Below are 26,647 nucleotides of genomic sequence, written 5' to 3'. Positions count from 1 at the left end.
TCAGAAATATCCCATGTGTGTTCAAAAATGCTTTGCAATTTCCATGTGGGAATAAAAGTACAGATTAATTTGGTTTGTATAGATGGACAATGGATATTTATTTGGTTGCAGTCCCAGATGTAATCAAAATTATGGAAGAGCTTTCTTTCAAACTAAGAGCTTACGTTGGTTGTGGAAGAGGAGCAAGCAGATTTTTAAAGTGATCAAGTGCATCTGTAGCATTCTTTGTTCTCTTCCCCACTTCTGTCCACCTCTTGCTCTGCATCTCAGGTCTCAAAGTACTTGTAGATCTGGGCGACGTACTGCATCACACTCTGCCAGTCTGGCCGGTCCGTGTACATCATCTCACTGAGCTCCTGCACAGGACAGACACATTGTCAAAACTCAGTCAAGCACTGATGCTGGGAACATCACTGGGTCCTCTAGTAGCTGTGGCTATTGAACACTACTTCTGCGTCCATTCCAGAGCTCCTTAAAGCCATATGCAGTATAAAAGTCCAGGGGAATGATCTACTGGCCTAGTGCAATTGTGAAACTTGTTAACAAACTAGTTAAACAGCCATGTGCATTTTACATTCTGAAAAGATTTCTTCCATCTGCAGAGATCAATTCTCTATATAACCTCATTTAAATTGCTGCTGCTTTGCATATCTCTGGTTCTGTACTTAGCTCATGAACCCCATAGTATTTTTTCCTTCATATTAAACTGATCTCTTCCTAGTCATCATATTGTTGATTTTAGAAAAGGCTTTTTAAACAGTTTAATGAACAAATGATCCTTCTGTTTCTTAAAACACTAAAACGAAAAGAAAGAAAATGGTCTAACATGCAAGTCTGCCCATGAAAATAGGAATTATCTGGAATCAGCTTCCAAGAGGAGCACATAATCAATAGTTTCATTTCAATACTAGATGACCTCCAGAAGCTCCTTCAAATTATATTAATTCTCTGATTCGACAAATTCTTTCTGGAAGTTCTCCTAATGCTATGAACTTTCAGAGACGGTGGTGCAGCCTTCCCTAGCACTATGTGAACATTTTCAGTGCAAGCTGACTGACTGGCCACATGGCAACAAAGGCTTTGGAACGGTTTATGCAGCAAATCTTCCCTTGCTAAAAGAAGGTCACTCACCAGGCTGGGTTTGATGCCTACACTTTCAGCAGCTTGAAATGCTAACAGCAGATTTCTCTTCTGTAAAAATACAACAAAAGTTCAAAAGGATTATCATCAAAACATGATTCCTGAACCCTACCTTGCATCTGGTTAATACATTTAAATGAGCAGGTACATTTGAAAACTGAAAAACACTAGATTCAGTACTTTCACATAAATACTTTTTTGTATTAATAAGGTACACTCACAAAGAAGTTCTTCGTCTTTGAATAGTTCATCTACATTTGCCCAAGCTACAGCCCTCTGTTTTTGACAAATAGGTTCTTATGAAACTGATTAGAACCGGGCAAAAAAATCCCAGCACTGAGGTTCTGTCTTTATTATGACTGAAAGGTTTCTGAAGAGGTATTAACTAATATAAGCCCTTCCTGTATATAGTATAGTTCTTATTGTAATAGATACTAGCTGTCTGAAGTAAACCCAGTAAAACCATGGTCCCTCCCCTTTGTGAGGATCTTAATAAACATATTTGGAATGTGCTGACATGGTCTGACTTCTAGATACATTGCTGTCCAAGTAGTTCAATGAATGATCTGTCTGCCTACTGATACAGCACTTTTAATATGTGCAGCTAACTCAGGAGTCCAGAAATGCTGTAGCCTTTCAAAGGGGATGCTGTCTTCATGTTTATCCACTGCACTCACCGGATTCAGGCAACTTGTCACTAACTCTTTATCCAGTAGTCCCTGCATTTCTCTCTGGGAGTTCACTGTTGGTTTCCTTCCCCTTTTCAACAAGCCTGTTTGCTTTCTAAGTTCTCAACTGACACTCGTCTCTTACTGTTGCTCCCACCTAATTATTTTGTATCAATCAAGATCTTGCAACGCTGTGTCTCCACCACATATCCATCAAAATGGATAATGTTTCACTGCAAATTCTGCAAATGGTATAGGAGCAGGTACAACAAAACTTACTTTATCCTGACTGTTGAGCTCCTGGTAAGGAATATGTGCAGGCAAATACGTGTGCAGGAGAGCGCAGAAGGCCAGCCCATCACTCCAGCTGCTGCTGAAGTTGGTAATATCAATATTCTGTAAGACAAAACACAAACCAACCCTGAACAGTGCTACACAACAAAAAAATCTCTAAACAACAGTTTTATGCAGTCATGAAACAAAAACTCAAGAGTATTAAAGGAACATAGGTTTACATTTTCCATTCTCCCCCTCTTTTTCATGTCAAGTAGAAAGATACAAGGTAGGATGGCAAGTTTCAAAGTCCTGTATGGATTATTAAGGAGCTAAATGTTTTTCACATGGCACCCCAAACAAAGAGACTCTCTCCAATGCTTTCTAGATGGTGAGAAACACCATGTGCAGCACATGCTGCAGCTGCAATTTTCCTGTGCTGGCAAAAGGAAGGACCTTATCTGGTCCCTTTCAGTTACAGAATGGCAGAAATATGATTTCTCCAGCACCTACAACAGAAGTAATTGATATTTTAAAATGGTTTTTCATAACTGATTTCATAGTTCCTTGTCTCAGAAAGTCTAACAGAGGGATAGATTTGCAGAGCAATGAGACAGTGTAATCAGTGTATTTGACCACTGTTATTTTTCTAGTATTACACAGCAGATACATGCTTTAATGAGAATGCGCCATTAACAATTACCGACTTCATTCAGCCCCTGATCAAAGTGCTATCAAAGTGATGAAATACTAACATATTCCTCAAGCCCTAAATAAAGAATGTGTTTACTTGTATGTGAGGGGGATGCTCGAACTTGGCAACAGCAGCAGCTGAATGGGCAGCTTTCCAAGAGCTGGGCAGATGTGCCCCGTTCGCAGCCTGCATGAATGTTTTCTGCATTCTCATATTCTTTATCAAGGCAGCATCTTTCACCTGCACATCACAGAGCACTTAACAAAAGGCAGATAAAGACTGGGAAGTCTGAGATATAGAATTTAATCACCTACCCTAATTCACAAAATGAGCCATAAGTAGTTGAGGAGACAACGTCTCCTGATGCTTGCTCTCCAACTACCGTAGTCACTGACAAATAAATGTGGCTGTATCACTGGTAACAAGTACAACACAAGACCCTTACGGAACTGAAACAAACAGAAACCTTTAAATCTTGTCTTCACACATTTCCTAACACAACAAGGCTGAGTGTGCTTGTGGAAGCCGTGTTTCGTGGCGCACGGATATATTAATAAACACCCAACTGAAAGCCCTAGCTGAGCTAGAAAACTCTGACTTGTGTGTAGCAACACTCCCACCACTGCCAGCTCCAGCAGGAGGACAGTGAAAAGGGAATATTTTGAAAAAAAAAGTCTAATATGGTTGCGAGTTTAAACGGTCAGAAAACATCTTCCCTTGCTGCTAGTCAGTGGGATTTTTCTTTACGAGTCACATAGCTTATTACAAGGGTGCACTCAGGTGCACAGAGGAAACCCAGTTTCCCTTCTCATGACAGCTGAACTCCAGAATGTACGATGTTCAACAGGTGGGTTAGAGTGATTACAGAAACCGATGTTTTAAAATCAGCCCGCCTGTAAACTTAACTCCTTTAAAATTTAAAGATTACTGGGGGTACAGAGTGCACTCGGGGTTCTTCACAGGGACTCTCTTGCAAGGCACAGCTGTAGTTAAACATATGCTTATGGCCAAGTTCTGATCCTGTGAACAAGGTGACCTTTCTAATGCTCTTGTTTGCACTGACTGGCCATACTAGAAAACTACGGAATTCTCACGGCTAAGTTTTGCTGCTGTAGTAGCAGCTGTAGTTCCAAATACCACCTAAAAACAAAACGTTGAACTGATACTGCTTAGAAAAGTAACAGCTGCTGGAGCATGGAAGACTACAGGACATGGTGGTACCGCACCATCCCTCACACTACGGCAGGTCTGGAGCTACCCTCAAATCATTCTCAGCAGCCACATCTTCCTGTGCGCTGAACTTCAACTTGGACTCTCTGCCCCTTCATTTTCTTTATTTAGCTATTTTCCGGTTTCTTTCAAGATTCCCCGAAAGACAGAGCTTTTACTGCATCTCTCATACAAAAGCTAATGCAGACGTCCTAAAACCAGACAGGAAGCATTTCAGCATATGCTCTTCACTTACGATGCCTCACTGATTAGTTGTCCAACCTGGACTTTGTCCAGTCAGACAGGATTTCAGATTAGTAATAAATGTCCATAACTAAACATGACTCAAATTGAAGCAGTACAGAATATTTCAGGTTAAAATACTGTGGCTGTAGTAAGTCTCCAGATCTAATGGGCTCAGAAAGCAGGCCATCAGCAGCAGACATCACCGCGCTGCACCAGCCACCACAGTGTAGTTTGCTCTATTAACATCCGTCAATGGAGATAAAAGAAAAGTGACATAGTGGCTGAATCCCATCACAAGAAAAAATATACTTTGGTCCGAAAGCTGTCTTGGCTTTGCCTAATCCATAAAGTCGCACCATGGCAGTCCAACTCTGTGTTATGGAACTGGCTGAAGCTAGGTTACTCTTTCTTGACTTTTCAGACAAAAAAGTTAGTTACTATTTATCAATATGCAGTTAGTGGGAAAGGACCGACTGCCAAATTACAAAAGTGTTTTTACTGAGGCCAATATATTTTATCAGCAAATAGCCTATCACCAAATGTCAATATTCTCATTTTATATTGTACGATAGAAATGGAAAATGGAGGTTGTTCCCCCCACCTCTGTCAAAGGCCACAGAAACAGGAATAAACAAAGCCTTAGTTAAGCAACAGGACTAGACAAAAAGGCAAGTCATGTTTGTGTAGGAACATTATATCCTATGCTCGTTTTCATGATGCTATTATGAGACACACATGAGATATTGTAGGAAGGAACAGTTTTGTATTTCACCAGCCCAGCATCAGTTTGATAATTTTACTTGTCATTGTAGTTTTAACTGTGCCTAAAACTCTTCTCCTCCTCCCACCTAACATATCTAGAGAGCAGAAGTGCTAATGTCTACAGTAAAATCAGAACTAGGTTCAAAAATCCTCACATCTCTAACAGCATTGTCCAGCCAGTCATCTTCAGTAATTCTTGGATCTAAGTCTTACAAAGAAGGAAAAGTTCAAGGATGGGGTTCTGCTGACAATATTTAAACCACAGATGAAATCTACTGCAAAGTGATATGTCATGATCAACAGAGAAAACAAACTCAAATCTGAATTTTTGTCCTAAATGCAAACCCAGAATGAATGTTTGAAGGTTCAGCTCAAATGTTCAGTTAACAGTACGACACCAAACACTTAGACATACTCCAAATCACTTAGTTGCCATTTTCACATCCAACAAGCATCAGTGAATTGTGTTTTTTTTCCTCTAAACAAATGCATTTCCATGTCATACATGGTATAACTCCCTCTCTGGCATTTCATCTTGAATTCTGTGTTAACTACTTTTCAATTTGGGATATAAGGACATTGCTACACTGCAGCTTTACTTGTAATACCTCCCCACTACACCACACCAAGAGGAATTAAGTCAAAATACTGGCACACTGATTTCTCAGAAGATCTGTGGCTTCACTGAAGCCAGGAAAAGAAAACAAAAAAGGAAAACAATTTAGGGAATGAACACCTTGGAAACTATTCACTTCTGTTGATTATTTTGGCAGTGGAACCTGTCTCAGTGTTTCTGCCACACCTCTCTATGCCTCAACACACAGTCCATGAACATGTGGGAGCTATTTGTGTACATGCTGGTTGATAACGTACACTTCCAAACTGCAGGATGGAGAGTTTGGCGATTTCTCTGTCTCCCAGTGTGCTTACAGCAGAATCCCCACCCCAAGCTCTGAAAAACTGCATGTGGCTTCTCATGAGACCTGGAAGTTAACCTATATAGGATGGCACCTTTTGGGGGAAAGACGCACCATCAAGAGTGTACACAGAATGAATGTAGGGAGAAATCTGAAAATGGCATAGGGACTGCAGATCAAACTGAGTCGTAGTGCTCATCAGGCAGTGTGAAAAATTTGCCATCTTACGGTCACAGTATGTCTCATGGTCACTAATACCCCTATGCCTATCTTTAGCATGTCATCAGTAGATCCACACTGCCAAAGGCACCTGCACCAGAGATTAACCCCTGGTCCAGGGGTGCCCAGTAGCGCCTGCAACGCTCGGGGTTACGAGCTCCCTTTGGAGCAGACATACCACAACCGTGTTAGGCAGCGCTTGAGCTGGGTCTCCCATGGTGCTGCTAAGAAAACACCTGGGGAGGTGGGGGTGGTATAGTTGAAAATCTTTAAAGAACGTGGAAGTCAGGCCAGAAGCAGGGGCGGGGGGGTCATAGTATGATGACGTAACCATCTTTACATACCCTGTGTAGAGTGGCAAAAAGCAGTGTAGGAAGATGTGAGGGTACAAAGTTTGCTGGGATAGTGGTAGAATACTGTGTAGAGCATAGAGGTGTCCAGACTAAACTATTTCCAGTGTACTTCGCAGGCTTCTTGTCAATGAAAATAGCTCATTCATTTCAAATGAAGACTCATGAGTCAACTACTATACATGCACTGGGAATATTAAGAGACTGGGATGGAAGCACACCAGGGAGCGCAGTTATCTGAAGGTACTTTGGTACCTTCAGTATGGTTCATTTCCATGAACATTAAAGCACCTCGTATTAAGTAAAAAAAAAAAATTATAAAATACATTTGCTCTCTGAGTAACATTGCCTGGATAATCTATGACATTAGTGGCAGGCCAAGTCTAAAAGATACCGAACACATGCAAGTCATTAACCTCAGCCCCCCACCCCAGGAACAGGACCTTTGCTTGCAGATAACAGAGCACTATGAGAGCCACGGTAAAGACACACAGGGAAATCTGTGATCTGTTCTCACTAAAAACATTTTCTTGTTTATCTGAGGAAAAAACAACCACCCTATTAGATTTCACTAGATCTTTAACTCCAAGTCTTCAGTAAAAAGCAACAATGACATCATACGCTCTTCACTACAGCCTGAGTATGTCAAAATACTGACACAAGATATTCCTACGCAGATGTTACTGCGCCCACAGCAATGGCTCTCTGACTCATAATTTTCTCTGTAAGACCCAGAATTATAAATTATAGACATGAATCGGCTTGAAGCTAGCCTAGAATTCTGTGGAAGAAAGCCTGCAATAAATGACCTTAGCACCATTCTTCCCCACCCCCCCACCCCAGCATACAACATGTCCTCCTGCCTCTCCGAAGTCATCGGTACAGAAGGGCAGACCAGGAACATGCCAGAATGGCTAATTATTGAGGTTCAGCCTATACAGAACATAAACTTAAATACTGAAGATGGAACTAGTTAAAATATACTGAATAAACCAAAGGCAATTGCCTTGTTTTTAATAGCAGCTCCCCCTTAACTGGCTCAGCTTTCTGCAGTCCTTCCTGCTTATCACTAACCAGAGACCCACATCTCCTCCACAGACCAAGTCTTACAGCTCAGCGTTTTACGTGGTTGTATTTAGATACAGGTGTCTGAGCAGGGACCTCCTTTTCATGAGACACATCTCTGCAAATCTGACCATTGAACTCTGACCATTCCAATGTAAAATCGGATCAAGGTACCTTGAAAGGCAACTTCCAAAAGATTACCTACACCCACCCATCTTTACCAACAGCTGGATGAAACCGCAAATCTAATCTGGATTTATCACACCCTAATTGGCTGGGGACATTAGCAGGCTTCAGCCGAAGAGGTTCTATCAAACGAAGCATATAAGCTTTGAGCTCTGGATAGGCAAGTTCTAAATACTTCCTAAGAAGCCACACAAGTGAAGAAGGACTCCTTTTAGCATGACCTAACCTTCTGAGCAAACAGAACACTCCAGTTCATCTAAAATGCTCCAGCAAAGATATGAAACATCTGGGCTGTCTACTAGAAATATGGGTGAATTAGAAGCGTGCTCAGGTCCAGTTAACACGGATGAAAGGCATGAATGCCCAAAATTAAAGAGTGCTTGGATTCTTCTGTAATTACAGGGTGCACCCAGATGACTTGGACAATTGCACACAGCTATTTTCAATGGGTACCTGCAAGTCTAAAGCGATTTGCATATCACATTCAGTCAATCTACTACCAGGAACCTTTCTGAATTCTCTTACAAATATTTTTCTCTTAAATGGAATATGCAGTAAAGTAATGCCTCTTGATTAAAAAAAAATCCAGAATAACTTGTGGAACAGCAATACTGTTTATTGCATAGAGATTAAGTGGCTAGCCAAGATTGGGCAGGAAGCCAAATGACCTTCCATCCTCCAGGCTGTATTAATATCCCTAGTTCAAATGGTTCAGGCAGCTGCAGTCTCCATAAGACTTGTTTTAACCTTTCTTTGAAACTTTGTGTTTCTATCCCCATCATCCATATTTCTAATGCTTCTGCCAGCCATGTCAGTAAGCCATGCATCTTATTGCTGATTACACATGTATGAAACATAGCTCAGATAACATAAAATGCCATCTGAAAATGCTGTTGAATTATGTAATTACAGCACAGTGAAATGACAAGGAACTAGTGCCAGCTCTTTAAAGGTTATCCCATTTACTACATTCCTTTTTTATAAAGAAACCCCATTCCCCATCACAATCCTTGCTCCACTGCTGCCACAGGTGTTGCCTTGGGTTTACCATTTATCATTTGCTTCAGTAAGTGTGAATTAATGGGACTTCTTCGCATAGACAAGACATTAGAAAGAGAGTTTATGACTATTTTTTTTTTTTGCAAAAGCTTCGAACAGTTGACTACAGACTACAGTAGTCACATGGTGGGACAACATTTAAAAAGAGGAAATTTAACAAGCTCATTGTCACGCATCCTACACAAAGAGTTTTCATCTTCCAACTATTTTAGTCTCTCAAAAGCCAGAGATCTGAGAAGATACCAAAAAGTCAGGCATGCCCATTCATTACCTTCATTACCTGTCCTCATTGGGTCATACTGGCAATAGTAGGTAGCATGATGGTCTCAAGTTCTGTGCCCAAAACAAGTAATCTGACAGCAGTTGTCTCAGAATCATCAGAGTAAATTGTAAAGCCATTCTAAAATGATCTGTGCATTCTTCAAGCTCAGCTCTTTCTTCATGAGATATTGAGGAGGTCCATGACCTCTACAAGGCAGCTTAGTTCTGGTACTTTGATTACAAAAGAGATGTGGTGCTGTTATAGCTAAAGTTTTCATAAAAATAAAAAATGGGAGATATTTAAAGTAATAGGTGATAAAGTAGTTATATGACTTCCCATTTCCCCTGCTTGCAAGGTGAAAAACAGTTACTACTGACACTGAAATCACCACTGTAACTATACATATGAGTAACCTCCCTAATGAGCCAAATAGCATCCATTCGTGCCCATCAGATCTATTGCTCCCAATGCTGTGAGGACTGGCAAACATTTCACTATATTTTGTTCACATTTTTTAGGTTTTATTTGCATTTTAATATATAAAGACTGAATTTTTAAAACGAAAACAAATTCTGGTGAACAAGCATTGAGAGTAGTTGCTGGCACAGTGCACATAACACAGTGAGTGTATTTGAACCTTTCCTAGCAAATAATATGAGTTGTACTGAATGCAATTACCCCACAACAACATTCTCATTACTAAAAGTCACCTACTTCAAAGGTCTCACTAAAGCCTAGTAAAGTAACAGGGGTTTGCACATATTCCTCATTTTGGGTCTTAATTTATCACTTTGCACACCATCTTCCACTTGAACAAGAGCAATGGAGAGAGAGAATGTGTAACACTGAGTTCACAGGGAGCTGGCTTTTTATTACAGAAACATACAGGACCAAATGAGAGCTGGTATAAACAGAAGCAATTTTATGGACATCTCTGGGCGATTTCAGAGATGAGGTAATGGTGACAAAGGATATATATCAAGTGTGACTGGTACTTCTGTAACTTACAGCACTGTCACATTCAGTGAGTCAGCAAGAGTGTTAGGTGTATCTGGAGAGGCAGAGGTAGATCACACAGCAAGACCAGGAACTAACAAATTCTCCTCATTGTAATAATCCCATTAGCTATTGATGAGTTCTTATTTTTGCTATGCATCTCTTTTCTGCTCTTCAGTATGAATTATACTTGTCATGCTCACCTGCTGAAAGCCAACTCCCTGCTTGCTACACAACTAACACTTTGATCCATTTTCTCACCAACTCGTATAAATGACACCACTGCTGAATGCCACAAATAAACAAGACCGGGCTGTGTTCCTTCATTCCCAAGGCTGCCAGAGTGAAGATGCAGCAGCATAGCTCCGAGGACCACACAGATACTCTGGGGAAGGAGGGAGGGAGAGAGGGGGAGGAACTAGGTCCCCTCTGTGTCCAAGCCAGCAGCACAGCTACTTCCTGCCTGGAGCGTGGTGCAGAATTGCTAATGCACAAACCGACTGCTCCCACAGCCATTTGTGATTATCTGTATTGACAGTTCAGAGACTAGCCATGTCCTGGAATTCCTGGGCAGAGGGGTAGGCTGCAGACTGCGGCAGGCTCATGGTAAAGGATGGAAACAAGGTGGGAAGAGGTCTGAACAGCAAAGGATATTCATGGAACAGGCAGCTGGGCTCAGCTCTCTCCCAGTTAAATTCACAGTTTGGAGCTGTTCCAGCTGGTGACCAATCAATTCAGTGTTTTCACTGATTGTCATTGCATCCAGGCAACGCAAGGAAAGTGTCTTGGACTTTGGGATGGAGAGAATGTAAATGCTATTTTTAAAATTACCCAGCAGGATAGAAAGTTATGCATGAGTGCGCTGCATGGGCGTTTATTTTATCCCTCCAATCAAGAGACTTGTATTTGTTTACAGGATAAAACCCCTTATGTGAAAAGAGGTAGAGCTTGGCTCAAGTTATTTGGCTACACTGGAGAAGCACGTTTATGCATTGGCATCACTGTGGAGGGGGCTTGCACATTAGTAATCAACCTGATTATTCCCAACATGCCATGATTTGGCTGCTGCATTTATTTTCCAGACCGAACCCTGGGTCCAGCTGGGACATACAGAGAAATTGGATGTACACATTTAGCTGTAAGTGTTTTTATTTAGAGAAAGAAAACATTTATTCTGGAAAGAAATTGGGAATGTTGTGAAATTTTAAGCGCATATTTTCATTAATTAAGAACTCTCAAGATTGCTCTTTTTATTAGAGCATCTTTACAAATATTACTGAAACTCATAATCATCCAATGATATGAAGTGATATGATATGATGATCTACTTTTTAACAGCTAAGGAAATCAAGGCAACAGTATTATGCAAGACTGCCAAGGTCACAAAGATGCTCCAAAGCAGACTTGGGAACAAAATTCCTGACCAACTTATTGTCAGTTTTTATTCACAGAATCATTCAGGTTGGAAAAGACCTTTAAGACCATCAAGTCCAACCATCAACCCAACACCACCAAGCCCACTAAACCATCTCCCCAAATGTCACATCTACACATTTTTTGAACACTTCCAGCGATGGTGACTCCACCACCTCCCTGGGCAGCCTGTTCCAATGCTTGACCACTGTCTCCGTAAAGAAATTTCTTCTAATATCTAGTCTAAAAAAATCACAGGATAATCCCTCTTATCTCAATAGCTCTTACCAAGACTCACTTCAAACTTTTGCATAAATAGGAAAAGTCTCTCTGAAGTCAACATCCTCCTCTTTGGCAAAAAAGAGTGGAACACAAAGAGAGCCAGAAATTTCACCCATTTCTCAGAAACTCACAGAATTTGCTAATAACTTCCTGGGAAAAACCCGTTGCACATATGTCCTACTTCTAAATGTCAAAATGCTACAAGTAATGTGGATGCAAAGCTCTTTGTAAGCATGTGCACCCTCTCATAACAGAAGGGATATGCTAGCGTATGGTACTTCAGGGTAAGTGTCATTGTTCACCAGAGAAGAACTTTGTTGCATTAATGGTAGTGGTAAAATATTAAGACAGACAGCTTTTTCCTGCTTGCCTACCAGGCTCCGGCCACTAGCCTCTAATCTCAGCCACACAGGTCGCCGTGGCAAAAGGGAAATCTTCCCAGTCCCTCCCAGAGGAGAGAGAGTGCCATGAATGCTGCTTAGAATGAAAGAATGGCTGCCATTTAAATCCGGAGGGGGTTTTGTTCAGTGTTTTTCTTCACCCACATCACACAAACTGAGAGTTGGGTTTTTTTGCTGTTGATCTTCAGCACGCAAGATCACAGTACTGTGGGAATCCAGCCTTTCCAGACTGCACTTAAGCTGTGCATAACAGCAGATGGGATTTAGCTCCTGTCCTTGTTACTTGAAAGACCTCACTTGGAAAGGCACCCAGAAAACCTGTACATCCACTCCTCGGTGTTACTGCTGAATTACGGGATGCCACCATTTACCTAGTTCTCGTGCCTAGTTAAATATTTAGATAGAAACCTGGTTAATATTGATATAGGAGAGAGATATTGATAAAATTTGGAAACATATTGAAACAGTCTCATGTCACTTGTTGACATAAACACAGAAAGTAATGTAGAAAAGGGCAAGAGAATCACTCCCATACCCAAGTGCACATCTTGTGGTTAAGAAACAACTGGGATCTTGTAAGTATCTCTTTAGGACACTGCACAGCTGTGCTGGGATTCTCAAGGCTTTAAAACTAAGCTCCATTGTATTAGTGTCAAAGGAAGTGTTTGACTAATTGTTTTACAAGCCAAAGCTCAGGAATTACATTCTGCCCAGGTTCAGAGGTTGAGAGGGTTGGTCCTGGTTTTTGTCCCATTCAGCTCTTTGATTCCTTACTAGAGCTGCCGGCCAGAGCACCAGCCCTGAGGACTGCGGTAGCATTTGCAGTATAGCCTCTGTTCACTCTCTGTGATCCGAGACAGTGCGTAACTGAAGTGTGAGTGAGGCAAAGTGCTCGGCTGAGACTTAAAAAAAGATTGAAACAGTAGTTACTTAAATAGAAAGATAATGTCAACTACCCACACTAATGATGTACAAAGAAGTAACAGACTTCTTGTTTCTGAATATAACCCTTAGTTTCCAAAATAAGGAAGAAATCGTCAAACACAGACATGTTAATGTACAACTGGCCACACAGGAGTTTTTGGATCTCCTATAAAGCAGGTCCCCACAATGTGCAGCCTCAGGAATACACCTGCTTGATGCATCAGCAGTAAAAAAGTAGTTATCCTGGCTGGCCGTCCTAGCAGCAGAGAGTCCACCTCCCTAATGAGAATGCATTGGCCCCGTGACCACTTGACCAAAGGGAATACATTATGTCCTCATCAGCCTATCTGCATTTGTACATCTTTGGGCCACACTTAATCTGTGCTGGATCTCATCCAGGCAGCAAACAAGTCCAAAAAAAAAAAAAAAAAAAAAAGAGAAAAAGGAGAGGATAATATCATGGAATAGGGCTTGAGAACAAAGAGGATATTGAAGAAATATTGGCTAGTACAGAAAGAAAAAGAATGCAAATTCCTGTGAGAAAAAGAAAGCCACAAATTCATAAACAAAAAGCTAGTATTAGTCTGAGTTTAAACTGAATACAAAAGGGTAACAAGCTTTATGTTATATCCACTGCCAAACCACTAGTCAACTAGTCTCTTGCTATAATTACTTGACAAACAGCAAATACTGCAACAGCCTTTATTTTTCTCCCTAAGCTTTTGCACCTTTGCTACATGAATAACATAGTACTATGCAGACACACCAACTTTTACACAGTCTGAGACACCAGCTTTACGTTTTTAGTAGTAAAAGCATTCAGAATTACATTTAATGACTTTTAGGTTATGTTCGGAAGTAATTTGTTTCCAATTGCTGCCTCTCAAGGCTGGAATAGCCATAATAGAGGGAATACTTCAGGGTAGAGTGTTTTTTTCTTCTTTTTGAATAGCTGAGGCACTATACAGGAAAGGCACTTTGTTTATATACACAGCAAAGACAAAGGTTGAAGTAGACTCCTCTCAATGCCAATATGTATTTCTGGAAACTATGTAGGCTTCGGTCTCTGTCAGGATATTTAATCAGAGCCCTAAAACTATCTGTGTTTTACGAAAAGGAAGCTTCAAAAAATAATTCACAATTTTTGAGGCAAATATTCAGAATGGTTGGCCACACAGATATTTGTATTTTGCTAATTTAGACTAAACAATACAATGCCAGAGAGTATCGTCCTAAAAATAGTTCCTACATACTCCTAAGCATATTTTCTAAAACTGCAGTGTGTTCCTGGGACCTACTACAAAGTCAAGTAACAGCAAATAAGGCGTGGAAACAAATAAATCATTTGCTTCTAGCTTTGCTTGTAGTTGCTAGCTTATTTTATGCAGAATAATTAAAAGGAATTCTTTCCTCCAGGAACTACTTGTACAACATGGAAGTTATGTAAAGATTGGTCTGGTTAGTAGTTTCTCCATTCTTTTGGGATTCCTCCAGATGGTATGAAATCGGATCTGAGGCTGGTCCCTCAAATACCAATAAGACTAACACCAATTTATCAGCCATCTCATATTGGTGTCAATACTAACAGGGAACACTGCCTCTTTTCCTGGCGATGCCCACTGACTTTATCCATATGTTCATGTACTGACACTGTCATAGTCAGGGAAATGATATAATGCAATGGCTTGAATGCACAGGTCGGGAATATAGGAAATATAAAAATCTTCAGAGGCATAGCTGCCATTTGCCTTTGTCAGTTCTAGAACATTCCTCATCTACTATTTAGCATTGCTCTACTTAAGACAACCACACAGATAGCTTTACTATAAAAGATGGTGGTTCTTCAACAAGTGGGTCCCAAACAGGTCCTGTTAAACCAAATACAACTTTGATAAAAGGGAGAAAAGAGCCAGTCTCAGATTCTTTTTTTCTCTGTGCCATAGGATGGATGCGTAGTGGTTGGAAAAAACATGAACATAGTTCTTTTAAGCAAACCATATTCATTAACATGGTAGCAATTCCCTCCCCTCTCTGGAGAGGGTATATGTGGCAGAAACAATAATCCTCAGTTCTAATGATCATGGGTTAAGTGCCTCTTGATGTTTCATGTTTTCACAATACATCTGTGGATAGCAATAGACTTAATCTAGAGAGGTTTGGCCCCTTGACAAATGGTCTCCACAGAGAGCAAACAGAACCAGGGCACTTAAATAACACCACAGTCACTAATGATATGATTATGGAAGGTGATAATGCAACAAGAATGACTCTCAGCAGCTTCCAGGAGTTACAACTCAGAGGAACAGAGCCTATTAGAAAAGATACACCCAATTTCTACTTCACAGTGTTGCTATGATGTATAATCTTTTTAAATAGATGAAAAAAACCCACAAGACAACAGAGAAAAAGCTATTTAAACATAAATAACTTGCTCTCAGCAGGCTTTGTGGTTTAAAGGACTTGTGGTAATTGAGTTCCAGAACCACAAAAGCAGTTCTCAAGTCCGGTCATCTCATCACCCTACATTATACACCATGATGTCAACAAATTCGGAGAGGCAGAAGATACAGTCTTTGTATGTCTGACAAAAGAGATCACGTGCCAGTGCACAATTCTTATAGGAAACCATACATTAGATTAAGGTGGTGGGGTTTTTTTAGGCTGGAGATTTTCCTCGAGTAAGTTTAGCACAAAGCCACTAAGCCCAAAGCCAATTTCACTACAATTCTTTTTACTAGTGAGATTTTGTTTAGCACATCCCCCGCATAGTTACTCAAAATCAACACCCAACATTCATCTAGGCATTGAAATATGACAACTGAAATCATATGATCGATCATGCCACAGTTTATGCATTCCCACTTCCATATTCTTTTCTCCTAATCATTAAACTGAACTTCCACTTTATTTTCATTCTAGTGATTCTGTTGTCACGTTCTAAATAATTAGTCTGTCTACTTAGCATTCATATCTTTTTGACATCAAATCACTGTTTAAATAGGGATTTTAGAAATGACGTAGCAGATTAGAGAAACACAGAGACTTTCATGTTTCCCCTCAGTTACTGTAAACTCATGCAATTTCTTTTTTTTTAAAAAACAAATAAAACCCTCCAGGCCACTACTGATTTTGTTGCACTTCTCTCAACTCCCTTCAGTGTTCTGGATGTGTTTTATGAGTTTGCCTCCTGAGGAACAAACTGAAGTTCAAAGCCAGGGAATGCTCCCACTGTAGTCAATGCAAGGATATATGCCAGGAGCGGGACGTAAATTTCTATCTATAGTATAAGCCTTGTATGGATTAAAGCATTTAAAAAGTGGAGCCTTGTATGCTGGTCCCTAGCTCTTATCCCCAGATACCTTCCTACCTCACTAATCCAGCTTTCCTCAGGGAATCTGGGACATCGGTAGTAGCTGCTACTGAGAGCATCAGTTATTCTAATCCTTTTTGCTCATATTGTTTAATGAAATTTGGTATCTTCTTAATTTGAGCAGAAAGGAATCTCCCTCTTCCTCACCAGCTTGGATCAGGAACTGCTACTAGACCTCAAAGGTCTAGCAAAACTCCATTTTGCCACTGAAAGAAGAAGTTAGGCAGCCAAGTAGCAAGTCTTTTGTTCTCTCATTCCACTGTGTCACAGAGCTGAAAACAGTTTGCATACAAAGTTATCTGTGGTTCTGGGCTTCCTATGTTAGAAAGAACATGACAGATCATACTGGGATTTGCACAGATGATGCCTCATAGGCCGGGTTATTGCCTATGGAAAAGTAGTCACGCATGTCATCAGCATTCTGCTCAGAGGAGTTCATTACCTCATTCCCACCATTGCAGTGAGTAAGGCAGGAAGAAGGATGACGTTCTTTATTCCACTCCAGTTCTTTGTACTCAAGAATGATAAAACCTCCCTGTGGAGCTTAATATCAGCCTTATCGTAAGAGTGCAAAGGTCTGGGAAAAGCAAGTTCAAGAAGAGTTAGTGAATGCACTGTAAAGAGTGCAATGGGAATGTGAATCTGAGAAAGAATGTCCAAGAGAGAATGCCTCTAAATGAAGCAGTGAAGATAAAGGGGCAAGACTCTCACCATCGGTCAATACTGTGTTTGTCCTTTGGTTCCTCTAACTTCAATTTCTGCCCTGAGAGCTTACACTCTGGATAATAAGGCGCCCCACCACATCACAGTCTGAACTTCTCAGACACTCCTGGATCACGCAGCGTTTGTCAGTGCTTTACCTGCTTGTTCTCAAAAATCTGCCGAAAACTCATTCTGCTGCTTTAGAAAGAGTAACGACACAGAGAGGACAGCCATGAACAGCACAAGAGCCTCGTCAGAGCAGGAACCAAAACAACAAAGCTTTTTCTGAAACATCATCTGGACAGTCACGTAGCAACAACACTCTGTCAGTCATATATAAAGCAAAGGCTTCCACTGTCCTCTGAAGCATGGACACACTTTCCTCCAGAGACTAATACTAAAAGGAAAAACAAATAGACCCGGATTGCTTCGCATACCTCCTGGGTGGCCTGCTATCTGATACACAGTTAGCTCCACTACTTAGGTTCAGCATAGAAAAACAAAACTCCTTTTCTATTCTACCACGAAGGGAAGACTTGTCACTCTTGGTGCCAGTCTGGTACCTACAGAATCCAGGACAGGCCTCTACATTTGCAAAGCCCATAATAATTTCTGAAAGCAATACATTTAGTACAACCTGGGTGTAATCAGAGAAAGAAGACTACAGGCTGGCTCTGAGAGAACACTTCTAACAGTGAACTTGGAGTTAGACTGTCTTAAGAGAAGTGGAGGAAGGTCACCATATGCGTCGTTTGAAACAAAAAAGGGCAACACTGTCGGGAGAAGGCATTGCTCAAGAGATGGGTTTGATGGCTTAACAGAAATTAGACTTGGAAAAGCTGTATTTCGTGAACCACTTTCTGAGGACTGGATGGGAATGTTCCCCTACACCTTCAAATCCAAGACCAGGAGAATTTTAGTAGATGACATATATAAAATAAGTCAACACAGCATAGAGCACAGAATTTCAGGGGACAGCACTGTAGCCTTTTAGGCAGTATCACAAAACTGGAGGCTAAATGCTAACCCTGGCTTTATTCTTTCTAAAGTATGTCTAAAGTCAAGAGCTTTCTCTGATATCTGTCCTTCTGTGAAATTGGTGCAAGCCAGATGAATATGCCAGTGCTAAGAAATGAATAAAACTTTTCTAGATCAGTTTAAAGGGAAAGCTACTGTCTTTTCTTCCAAACTCCTGCTCCCTGCGGCTAATGCTTCATAAAGAGCTGGTTATGAAGAAAAAAAATATTATTTACTTTAAAAGATGGACTCTGCTTTTATTAAAGACTTGCTCCAGGGTGCATACCATGTGGTGATAACTGCTTTTGTCTTCTGCTCTAAGTAACAAACAATATTATTCTTAAGAAAGAAAAATCTCAATGTTATATCAAACCAAGACTATCCTGCACACCCAGCATATATCACAGGATGAACTGTTGTCTTTAATTGCCTTCTACAGCTCAGTTACAAGCAGAACCAAAGGCCTAACTCAACTGCATACCAACACTAGCCAGACCTTGATAAGCACAGCAATGCCCATACAAGAACTGGACAAATAATTATGCCTGTTTAACAGTGAAAATCACTCTGCAAAGAAGTGAGATATTCTTAAGCAGTCAAAAATCCTGTTAAACTCCAGCAGATTAGAAAGAGCAGAGCCCCAAGCTGCAAACTTCATTTGATCAAGGCCAAAGACATATTTCTTTGGTTTTACAGAAATGACCAGTGAAAAAACTCTCACAATAGCACATTGCCCACAGGAGCGGAGCTTACAGAAAAAATAACAGAATGCAATTCAACAATTGATGCCAAATTGAACCTGCTGTGCATATACACTCCATTTCTCACCATCAGCAACCTTTGATGCAGTAAATATTTTGGTTTTGTATACAAATTATTTATGACAATGCAATATTTGGGACTGCAGTGTTAAAGAAAAGGAAGATGATGGAAACTCTGAGTACAGGTAAACATGCAAAAATCAACAGACTGAAATACATACATTTCTTTGAAGTGACATTGCTTACTGTGCACCTATAGAAATGTGGTGAATTGCTCTCCAGAGAAAAGTAAAAATATACCTATTGCCTTACCTGGTAACCTTCAGTCTTCTTTTGGCACCATTTCAACAGAGCATTCCTCTTCGAACCACCATACTCCCGAGCCAGGGCTGCCAGCGGGTCCTTTCTCTCCACACTAATCCAGGGAAGCATAAGGGAGAAGAAGATAGATATGCTGGAATTCTCTTATTTTTTATCGGAGTGTAAATAATATTTGTATGACAAAGTAGAATAGCAGCACAGAACCTAAATGTAAACCAAACTGTAATAGCTTTCAGAGCTTGCATTCTATATTTGTCTTTAGATGAGACGAATTCAGTTGGTATCACTGCGTACAAAGAGCTGAAAAAAAAGCAGCCTATGGATATTCGATGCCATGTGTTAACCCAGCATTTCTGCTATTGCGTTCATCAGCTTTACTTATAAAATTTTCAAGTAACCTCTTTGCTTTACATATTGAAAACTAGGATTTAAGGTGTATTGAAAGAAAGTATCTAAAGAACGTGTAACAGCATACTCACATCCAACTGAGGTGCTGCAGAACGAGTTCTTGAATAAAACGGAAAATCTGGAAGCTGTACTGCAGTCAAGGCCTTGAGGACAGTTAAAGGCCAATGATGAAAACACCCATAATTGTCTCTACAGCTTCTACTGTTGGAAAATATGTATGTTCTTTCTCAAGACAAGAAAATGACGTGTCCAGCTTTCCCTTAGACCTCAAAGCTTTTAGTTTTTAACTCACCATAACATGCAAAGCTACAGTAAGACAACAAGAGTTGACCACTCATACACATGATGGAATTCTTATCTATAAGAATTATATAAGTATAATAAGTATATAAGTATACAACTTAGTGACTCCTGAAAGCTTGCTATCCTCATTTTGTCATGATCGCTCATCTTACGGATAGTTGTGATTATAATAATCTGAATTTTGAAATCTGAATCTGACACAGCCTGGTAATTCTGAACTGGACAGACTAGCCAGCAGAGTTTCCACTGGAGACAGGGGTCCACCAGATTAAAACATTCATCTTGGTGCCAGGTAATGCTGTCAATCTTTCCCGTGTGCTGTTTTTCCCAAGAAACTAAGTTTGTACCTGAGTTTGCTTTGGGGTTTCAAGCTGCTGGGGGTAGAGGTAAGCATTCTGCTGCTGAAGGCCATAGGGGGTTTGCTCAGGGATTCCAGGGAGGGGCTTTTACGGAGGTAATGGTCTGGTTTCAGCTCTTCGTTTCTCCCCTTCAGAAGGTCTGTGGGAATTAAAAAAAAGCTGCCAGTTTGCAGTCTGAGGAATTTGATTAATCACTGTCCTGCCACCCAGCACACAATATGTAGTCTGTTGTTTTGATTCTAAACAAATGTACTCATTTGTTCATTAAACACACATGGGGCTAGGAAACCTTGAGCAGATTAGAGGTGATCATAACAAGAAATGGCTTTGATGATTTCAACAGTACAGACTGCCTGGTTTCCTGTGATTGATACTCCTGCTGGGGGGTAGGGGCCTCAGGTGAATGAGGGGAAATACCAAAATCTACAGTCTTAAAGGTTCAAAAGCGGATCACCAGATATCTTCACCAGATGACTGACCAGCCCTAGTACAACGATTTCTTTTCTGCCATTAGCAGACTTGGAAGAAGAAAGCCTCTTGTCTCCTGAATACAACCCAGATCAAGGCAGCAGCAAAAGGCACTTATTATCACATCACGCTTGGTATCCTATCTCCCGGAATTTTGTGAAGTCTCAATATATTCATAGCAGATGCATATGTATTTTTATTACACATATTATGTACTTTTATATAATGTATTTTATTATATATATTTGTGTGTGTATCTATATAACTCAAAATCAACAAAATTAGTAGCCATAGAATCCAACATTGATAGGTTTTTAAAGAGAAGCCAAAGAGATCATAGAAATCAAATTATGTCCTCATGCATATCAATCATGAGGTAGAACAATATATAATACAGGGAAAGTTGACTACTTCATTTCTATAGACAAACTGTCAACAACCAGGATCTATGGACAGCACATTATGAGCTGTTATCAGAAATTAACTGAATGTGGAACACAAATTTTCTCTTCCTTTTCAGTTACCTCCTTATGTTAATTACCAATTAATGCCATATCACGTAGAGGTGTGAATTTCTTCTTGTCTCATCTTCAAAGGCTACTACCACTGAATCAGTCCTAAATTTCTTTTCAGCAGTAAAGTTAGAGTAAAGAGTTGCCAGATAAACACATCCTTCCAACCAGTGCGCAGCCCTTGCTTTGGCTCCTTTGTAGGCTCAACATTTGTAGCTACTTAGAGCTACGGGCATTTTTGCACCTTCTTTCCACAGCATAAAGGGCTGCTAAGTACCTATCTATTAAGAATTCCAGCTGGAAAAGGACAGAATCCAGTCCCAGGTGACTGCCTCCTTTCCAGCAACTTGGCTGTTGGCAGAGCTTTGTTGCACTGGATTTCATACACCTTGCTGAGTCAGGGACGTCCTTTCTTCCACTCACCCGTCCCTTCTTTGTGTATCCGTAACCAACAAGAAGTAACATACAGCATGCTTTTCACAAGTCTTTTTGCTGGTTTTCCACTATATATTCAAAATGTGTATGACTCTTCTAGGTCCTCATTACATTGGATTTATGGGGAATTACCTCAAATTTACAGAGCCACACCAATCAGACAGGCAACCAGTGAATGATTCTTGGGACTGTTTTAAACTTAAGAATATTCTGCTTAGAGAAACAGATCTACTGCAAAAGGCATTTCAATAAACAAAATCTGAACATTATGAAGAGGAATGTAGGTTTCTCACTAGTTTATAAGGATAAGCAAAAAAAAGGACTGTGAAATTGTCATTAACATAATTGGACTGGCTAATGGGATGGTCTAATTAGGAAGTGCTGTGCCAATCATTCAGGATGCATTCATGCACGGTACAGAAAAAGGAAGAAGGATGCCACAGGTATAAAGGCTATTGGAAGTAGCTAGCTGGAAAGAAAAGAGGGGGAAGACGAGGGCATATTAGGAGTCATTTGAAAAGAGAAACAGGATAATTATATGAAAAATATGCAACATGATTAAGGAAAATCACATTCTGTTAGCACTATCTATTCGCACTACTTAACTATTTAACTTTGTGGCTACTGGCTTGAATCATACAGTAGTGCCTGAAGTGGTGCAAGTCGAGTATCACTTGCATGAGTAATATACTTCCTTTGACTTATTTCTGGCTGCTAGAAACACCAGGACAGAACCAGAAAACCTGTGATTCTAAATAAAAAGATGACAGCCAAAGATCAGCGCTCTCTGCAAAGTAATCCATTCTCCTCTCCAGCAATGTAACATTTGGGTCATATTAAGGACATCACAGAATCCCGTTGTGATACTGGTCAGATGGAATCAGACAGAAGATTATTATTATGGAGACTACTTCACCCTGGATTTCCTTGGGGATATTTTTTAATTTGGTGTTGTTTGTATAGGGCTTGAATCAACTGCCTTCTAGGATTATTTAGATTGGAACCAGAGCTATTACAACTTTATAGTAAGTAAGCCTTTGCTATGGATTATTGGAACTAAATTAAACCCAGGTACAAAGAGAAGCTGTAAATACAGGAACTAGTTAGATAAGCAACCATAAATTTTTTACCATACAATGGCTAATAAAATATCTGTTGATTTCAACAGATTTTCACACAACAATTGTCTATGGGTAATAACAGTAATTATCCATGGCCTGAAGTGGGATATTTTTATTAAGGATTGGTGTTAATATAACACAGTTGACAGATTACTTCACTCTACAGTAAACTGGTCTTATGTTCTGCTTAGGATCATTGTATACTCTCATGCAAGACATTTTCTGGAAACCAAATGATAAAAAAAGTAAAGTCTCTATTCCACAGATAAATTCTGCTTGCCTAGCATTTACTCCTGCAGGAGAAGCCAGTAGCATAGACAAGATGTTATTTGTTTATGCTGCCATCTACCCTATAACCTGTTTTGCTGTTCAGATCCAGTATCTCTTCATCTTCAAATGATGGAAGGGGAAGTTTAGCAGATTATCTGAAGAGTCTAAAGATGAAGACAGGTTCTAATTTCTCTCCTGCACTAGCAAACTATTGCAGAAAATCCAGTCTACCAATGAAGAAGTTGTGACTGATTTTTTTTTTTGTCCCTTCCTGCAGTTTCACTACAGGTATATTATATTTCATCTGTCCTTAAAAATTCAATAACCTGGTGTTACTAGCTTTGACTCCAATGCAACAACTACATTCAGGACTAGATAATAAAGGGCCCTAGAGAAAATGGGAAACAAACACTGGTAGAAAAGAATATTAAATGACAAGAGAACAAAAGCAAAGTGTGAAATAAAAACAAACACATGTCTTGAGAACTCTCAAACAATTTCAAGCCCAAATATGACTGCTCCTAAAGCAGTCACATTGGTATCTGAAACATTTGATGTATTTCAAATGAAGCTCAATTTAAAAACAAATAAACCCTCAAAAGACAGTGCTTTGGACTTGTTCCAGATACATACATGTTGAACGAAGTCCAGTCCTCTCCAGTTCCACAGCATGGATTAGAGAGGTGCCATGGATACTTTGGAATAAAGAAGGCAAGTTTGTATTGGCAAACCATAATAAATCAGCTATTTTTTAGTTTTCTAGGGCTATGATCAAGATGGGAATGGAAACATGACAAAATTAATAAGCTCTCTAAAACAAAGACTCTGAAGACACTTTTTCATGTTTCCTTTGACCATATGAGAAGAAAAACAGCCCAGGCAGAGGCCAACAGTTAATGACAATCTTTTGCTAGTAAAAAGAGGCAACATTTTTATGTTTACCGCAACCTACCTGCAAGAGGAAGGTCTGAAAGATCTGTGTGTCTGGCAACGCCCTTGCTGGCTGGCTTGGCATTATTATAAACCGAATGTCTCTGTGAAACAAATGTACAAAAGATAATTAAAAAAATACTAGCCATCATGCATAAATAGACAAACATAAAGAAGAGATGTTTCTGCTGTCTCAAGATCACAAAGCAGGTGGAGGGACACAGAAACCTTTCAACAAGGTATGAGCTGTACCTAGAGCTGGATAAATGGTTGTGAAAAATAAAAGGACAAAGGGACAATGTTTCTAGCTGGTAATGCATTGGTTCCTGAATTATTTCACATTTGTATTTGCACCTTCTTTTTCTCTTGCCAAACATCATCTAGTGTCACAAACCCAAAGTAAGAATGCCTGTTCCTAACCCTGCCTCTGTCCCCAGCACCCTGAATCATGTCAGAAGGACTCTTGTCTCTGCACCAGTTTTCAGCATTAGTCCCCCCTCAGTGAGGCATTAATAGAAGGTTCACAGACCTCTGTTCAATCCCATTCTTTAAAATTCTTTTGCTCATTCTTTGAAGGAAACATGCTCACACATTTGTTAAGTAGTCTTTCAAAGTCATCTGATTCTTCAGAATACTTACCTAAACACCCTAGCCTCACAACTGGTTTTATACCCAGATTCAGAGGGGAATATCCTGTTGTGAGTCCAGTGACCACCCAGTCAAAAAACATACAATGGCATCAGCCATCGCAGTCTGATGGTATGCCACCTTCAGCATATGTGGAAATCGGGAAGCACAGTGCATTTGCCTCTCCATCGTTCACAAAAGCAGTATTTCCAATAACGTTGCACCATAGATTTGAAAACTGCGAACAGAAAGTTAACTAACTGGTGCGGTGACATAAGAAGTACTACATTCCAGAGCAGTTATGCTTCAGTAGGAAAAAAAACAAACTGTAAGAGCTCTTCATTCAGCACTGTACGAACTTACTGGATAAGTGGGAGCGTACGTCTTAGAAACTTATCATTCCATGTCTCTCAACTCACATGCCAGTTACCTAGTTTAGATTGATATTTCTTGTAACTCGGTCTCAATAATTGAAACCTACTTTCTGGTCAACAGTGATTAAAGTTCAGAATTGTATTCCAAAGAGTTCACATCCTTCCACTGAGACCTCTAAGCTGAAGTCAAAGACAAACTCACTTTGATCCTTTTTGTTAGTACTACAGCATTTGATGTTTCACTGCAAATAAACAGATGAGTTTCCCCTTCCTGCTGTCAACATATGCATGCTGAAGCTACGTCATGCTGTAGCAAATACTGCATCCATGCATTTTAAAACTACAAGGATGGAAAGAGCTCCTTTTACCTGCATGGGGGAAACAGCAGCTGCTGGGGCTGTCCTCACTGGAATTCCACTTAGAGGGCTCCTGGGGACCTTGTGAACCGTGATATTTTGTCCAGTGCTACCTGTAAGGAAAAACACATTGAAACATTTGCATTTCAAACCCATCTATCTCCCCCTTGTCAGAACAGGGAACCACTGGTGTAGTGACATTTCACAGACAGTATTTATGTACCAAGCACTGACAGAAAATATCCATTAAGAAGCAAGCAGCAGCACAAAATAGCAAAAATTACCTGCTCACTACTAGAAAAATTTTCTACTACAAAATACAATATTCAACTACCTGAGCATCCTAAGTCAAATGATTTTATCAGTGATTTCACAGTGGCTGCAGATTCTGATGGTGTGGGAGATGCTCTGCTAATGCAGACTCCTTGCCAGCGGTTGGTTGTATCAGCCTCTAGAGATTCTACTTCTTCAGCTGTCAGCCTGCAAAGCAGAAACCAGATCAGTCAGAGGCAACAGGAAGTGCAAGCAGAGATTAAAGGTCTTTATATGTAGGTAAGGCAAATCCAACGATGCACATCTTCTATTGTGAAGCCCAGAACGTGAACCACTCATTAGAATGTTCATGTTCTTTTCTTGGAGTGCCTGGCAAATATTAAATCATTGAGCTTGACAAACTTTTCTGCATTGTTAACCATAGCATTCCCTTTCCTCATCCTCATACAGGATGGAGAATTAAGATAGAAAAAAGCAGTTTGATGAGACTTTTGAGTAATCAATCATCGATAATTACATGAAGATGGGCTTTCAATATAGCACAAGGGCCAAGGGGCTACTGTGGTCCTCGTTATACTGTGTCTAATGAGGAAAGTAACCAAAAAGAAAGATGTTATAATTGGCATGACCACTGCTGGAGTAATTGTTACCAGTTAAAATGCCATAACTGAAAATAAGTAATTGGACAGGACTCAGGTAAAAGCCATAAAAATTAAACCAGAAAATGATAAAACACTATAATGAAAACTTTGGAAACTCAACTCTTACAGTTTATCTACAAGGAGAACTGCTGAACAAGTAAACCCTCAATCACAATCCATAAGCAGTTACACAGGGAATAAAACTGTTGAGTGCTTTATCCTAGCAGGCAGAAGAATACCAAAATTCAGTGGCTGGAATGAAGATAGACAAACTCAAAATAGAAAGGCGGCTTATATTTTAACAGGCAGGATCATTAAGTTAGACCATTGGAA

General features: G+C 40.0%; 1 protein-coding gene across 1 annotated transcript; it reads right to left on the bottom strand.

Moving 5' to 3' along the window:
• On the bottom strand, positions 1 to 25,880 carry LOC104619901 (cytospin-B-like; the record flags this gene model as incomplete). The annotated part of the gene is made up of 8 exons (XM_010285951.1): positions 1 to 356; positions 1,132 to 1,191; positions 2,088 to 2,204; positions 19,229 to 19,331; positions 20,296 to 20,446; positions 24,066 to 24,147; positions 25,413 to 25,513; positions 25,735 to 25,880. Coding segments are annotated over 8 exons (850 nt in total), but the record flags the coding sequence as incomplete, so codon positions are not given.
• Positions 25,881 to 26,647: the final 767 nt, after the last annotated feature.

The sequence above is a fragment of the Phaethon lepturus genome, unplaced genomic scaffold (assembly GCF_000687285.1).
Source record: "Phaethon lepturus isolate BGI_N335 unplaced genomic scaffold, ASM68728v1 scaffold20884, whole genome shotgun sequence".
NCBI lineage: Eukaryota > Metazoa > Chordata > Aves > Phaethontiformes > Phaethontidae > Phaethon > Phaethon lepturus.
This window is presented reverse-complemented; position numbering and strand designations above follow the sequence as displayed.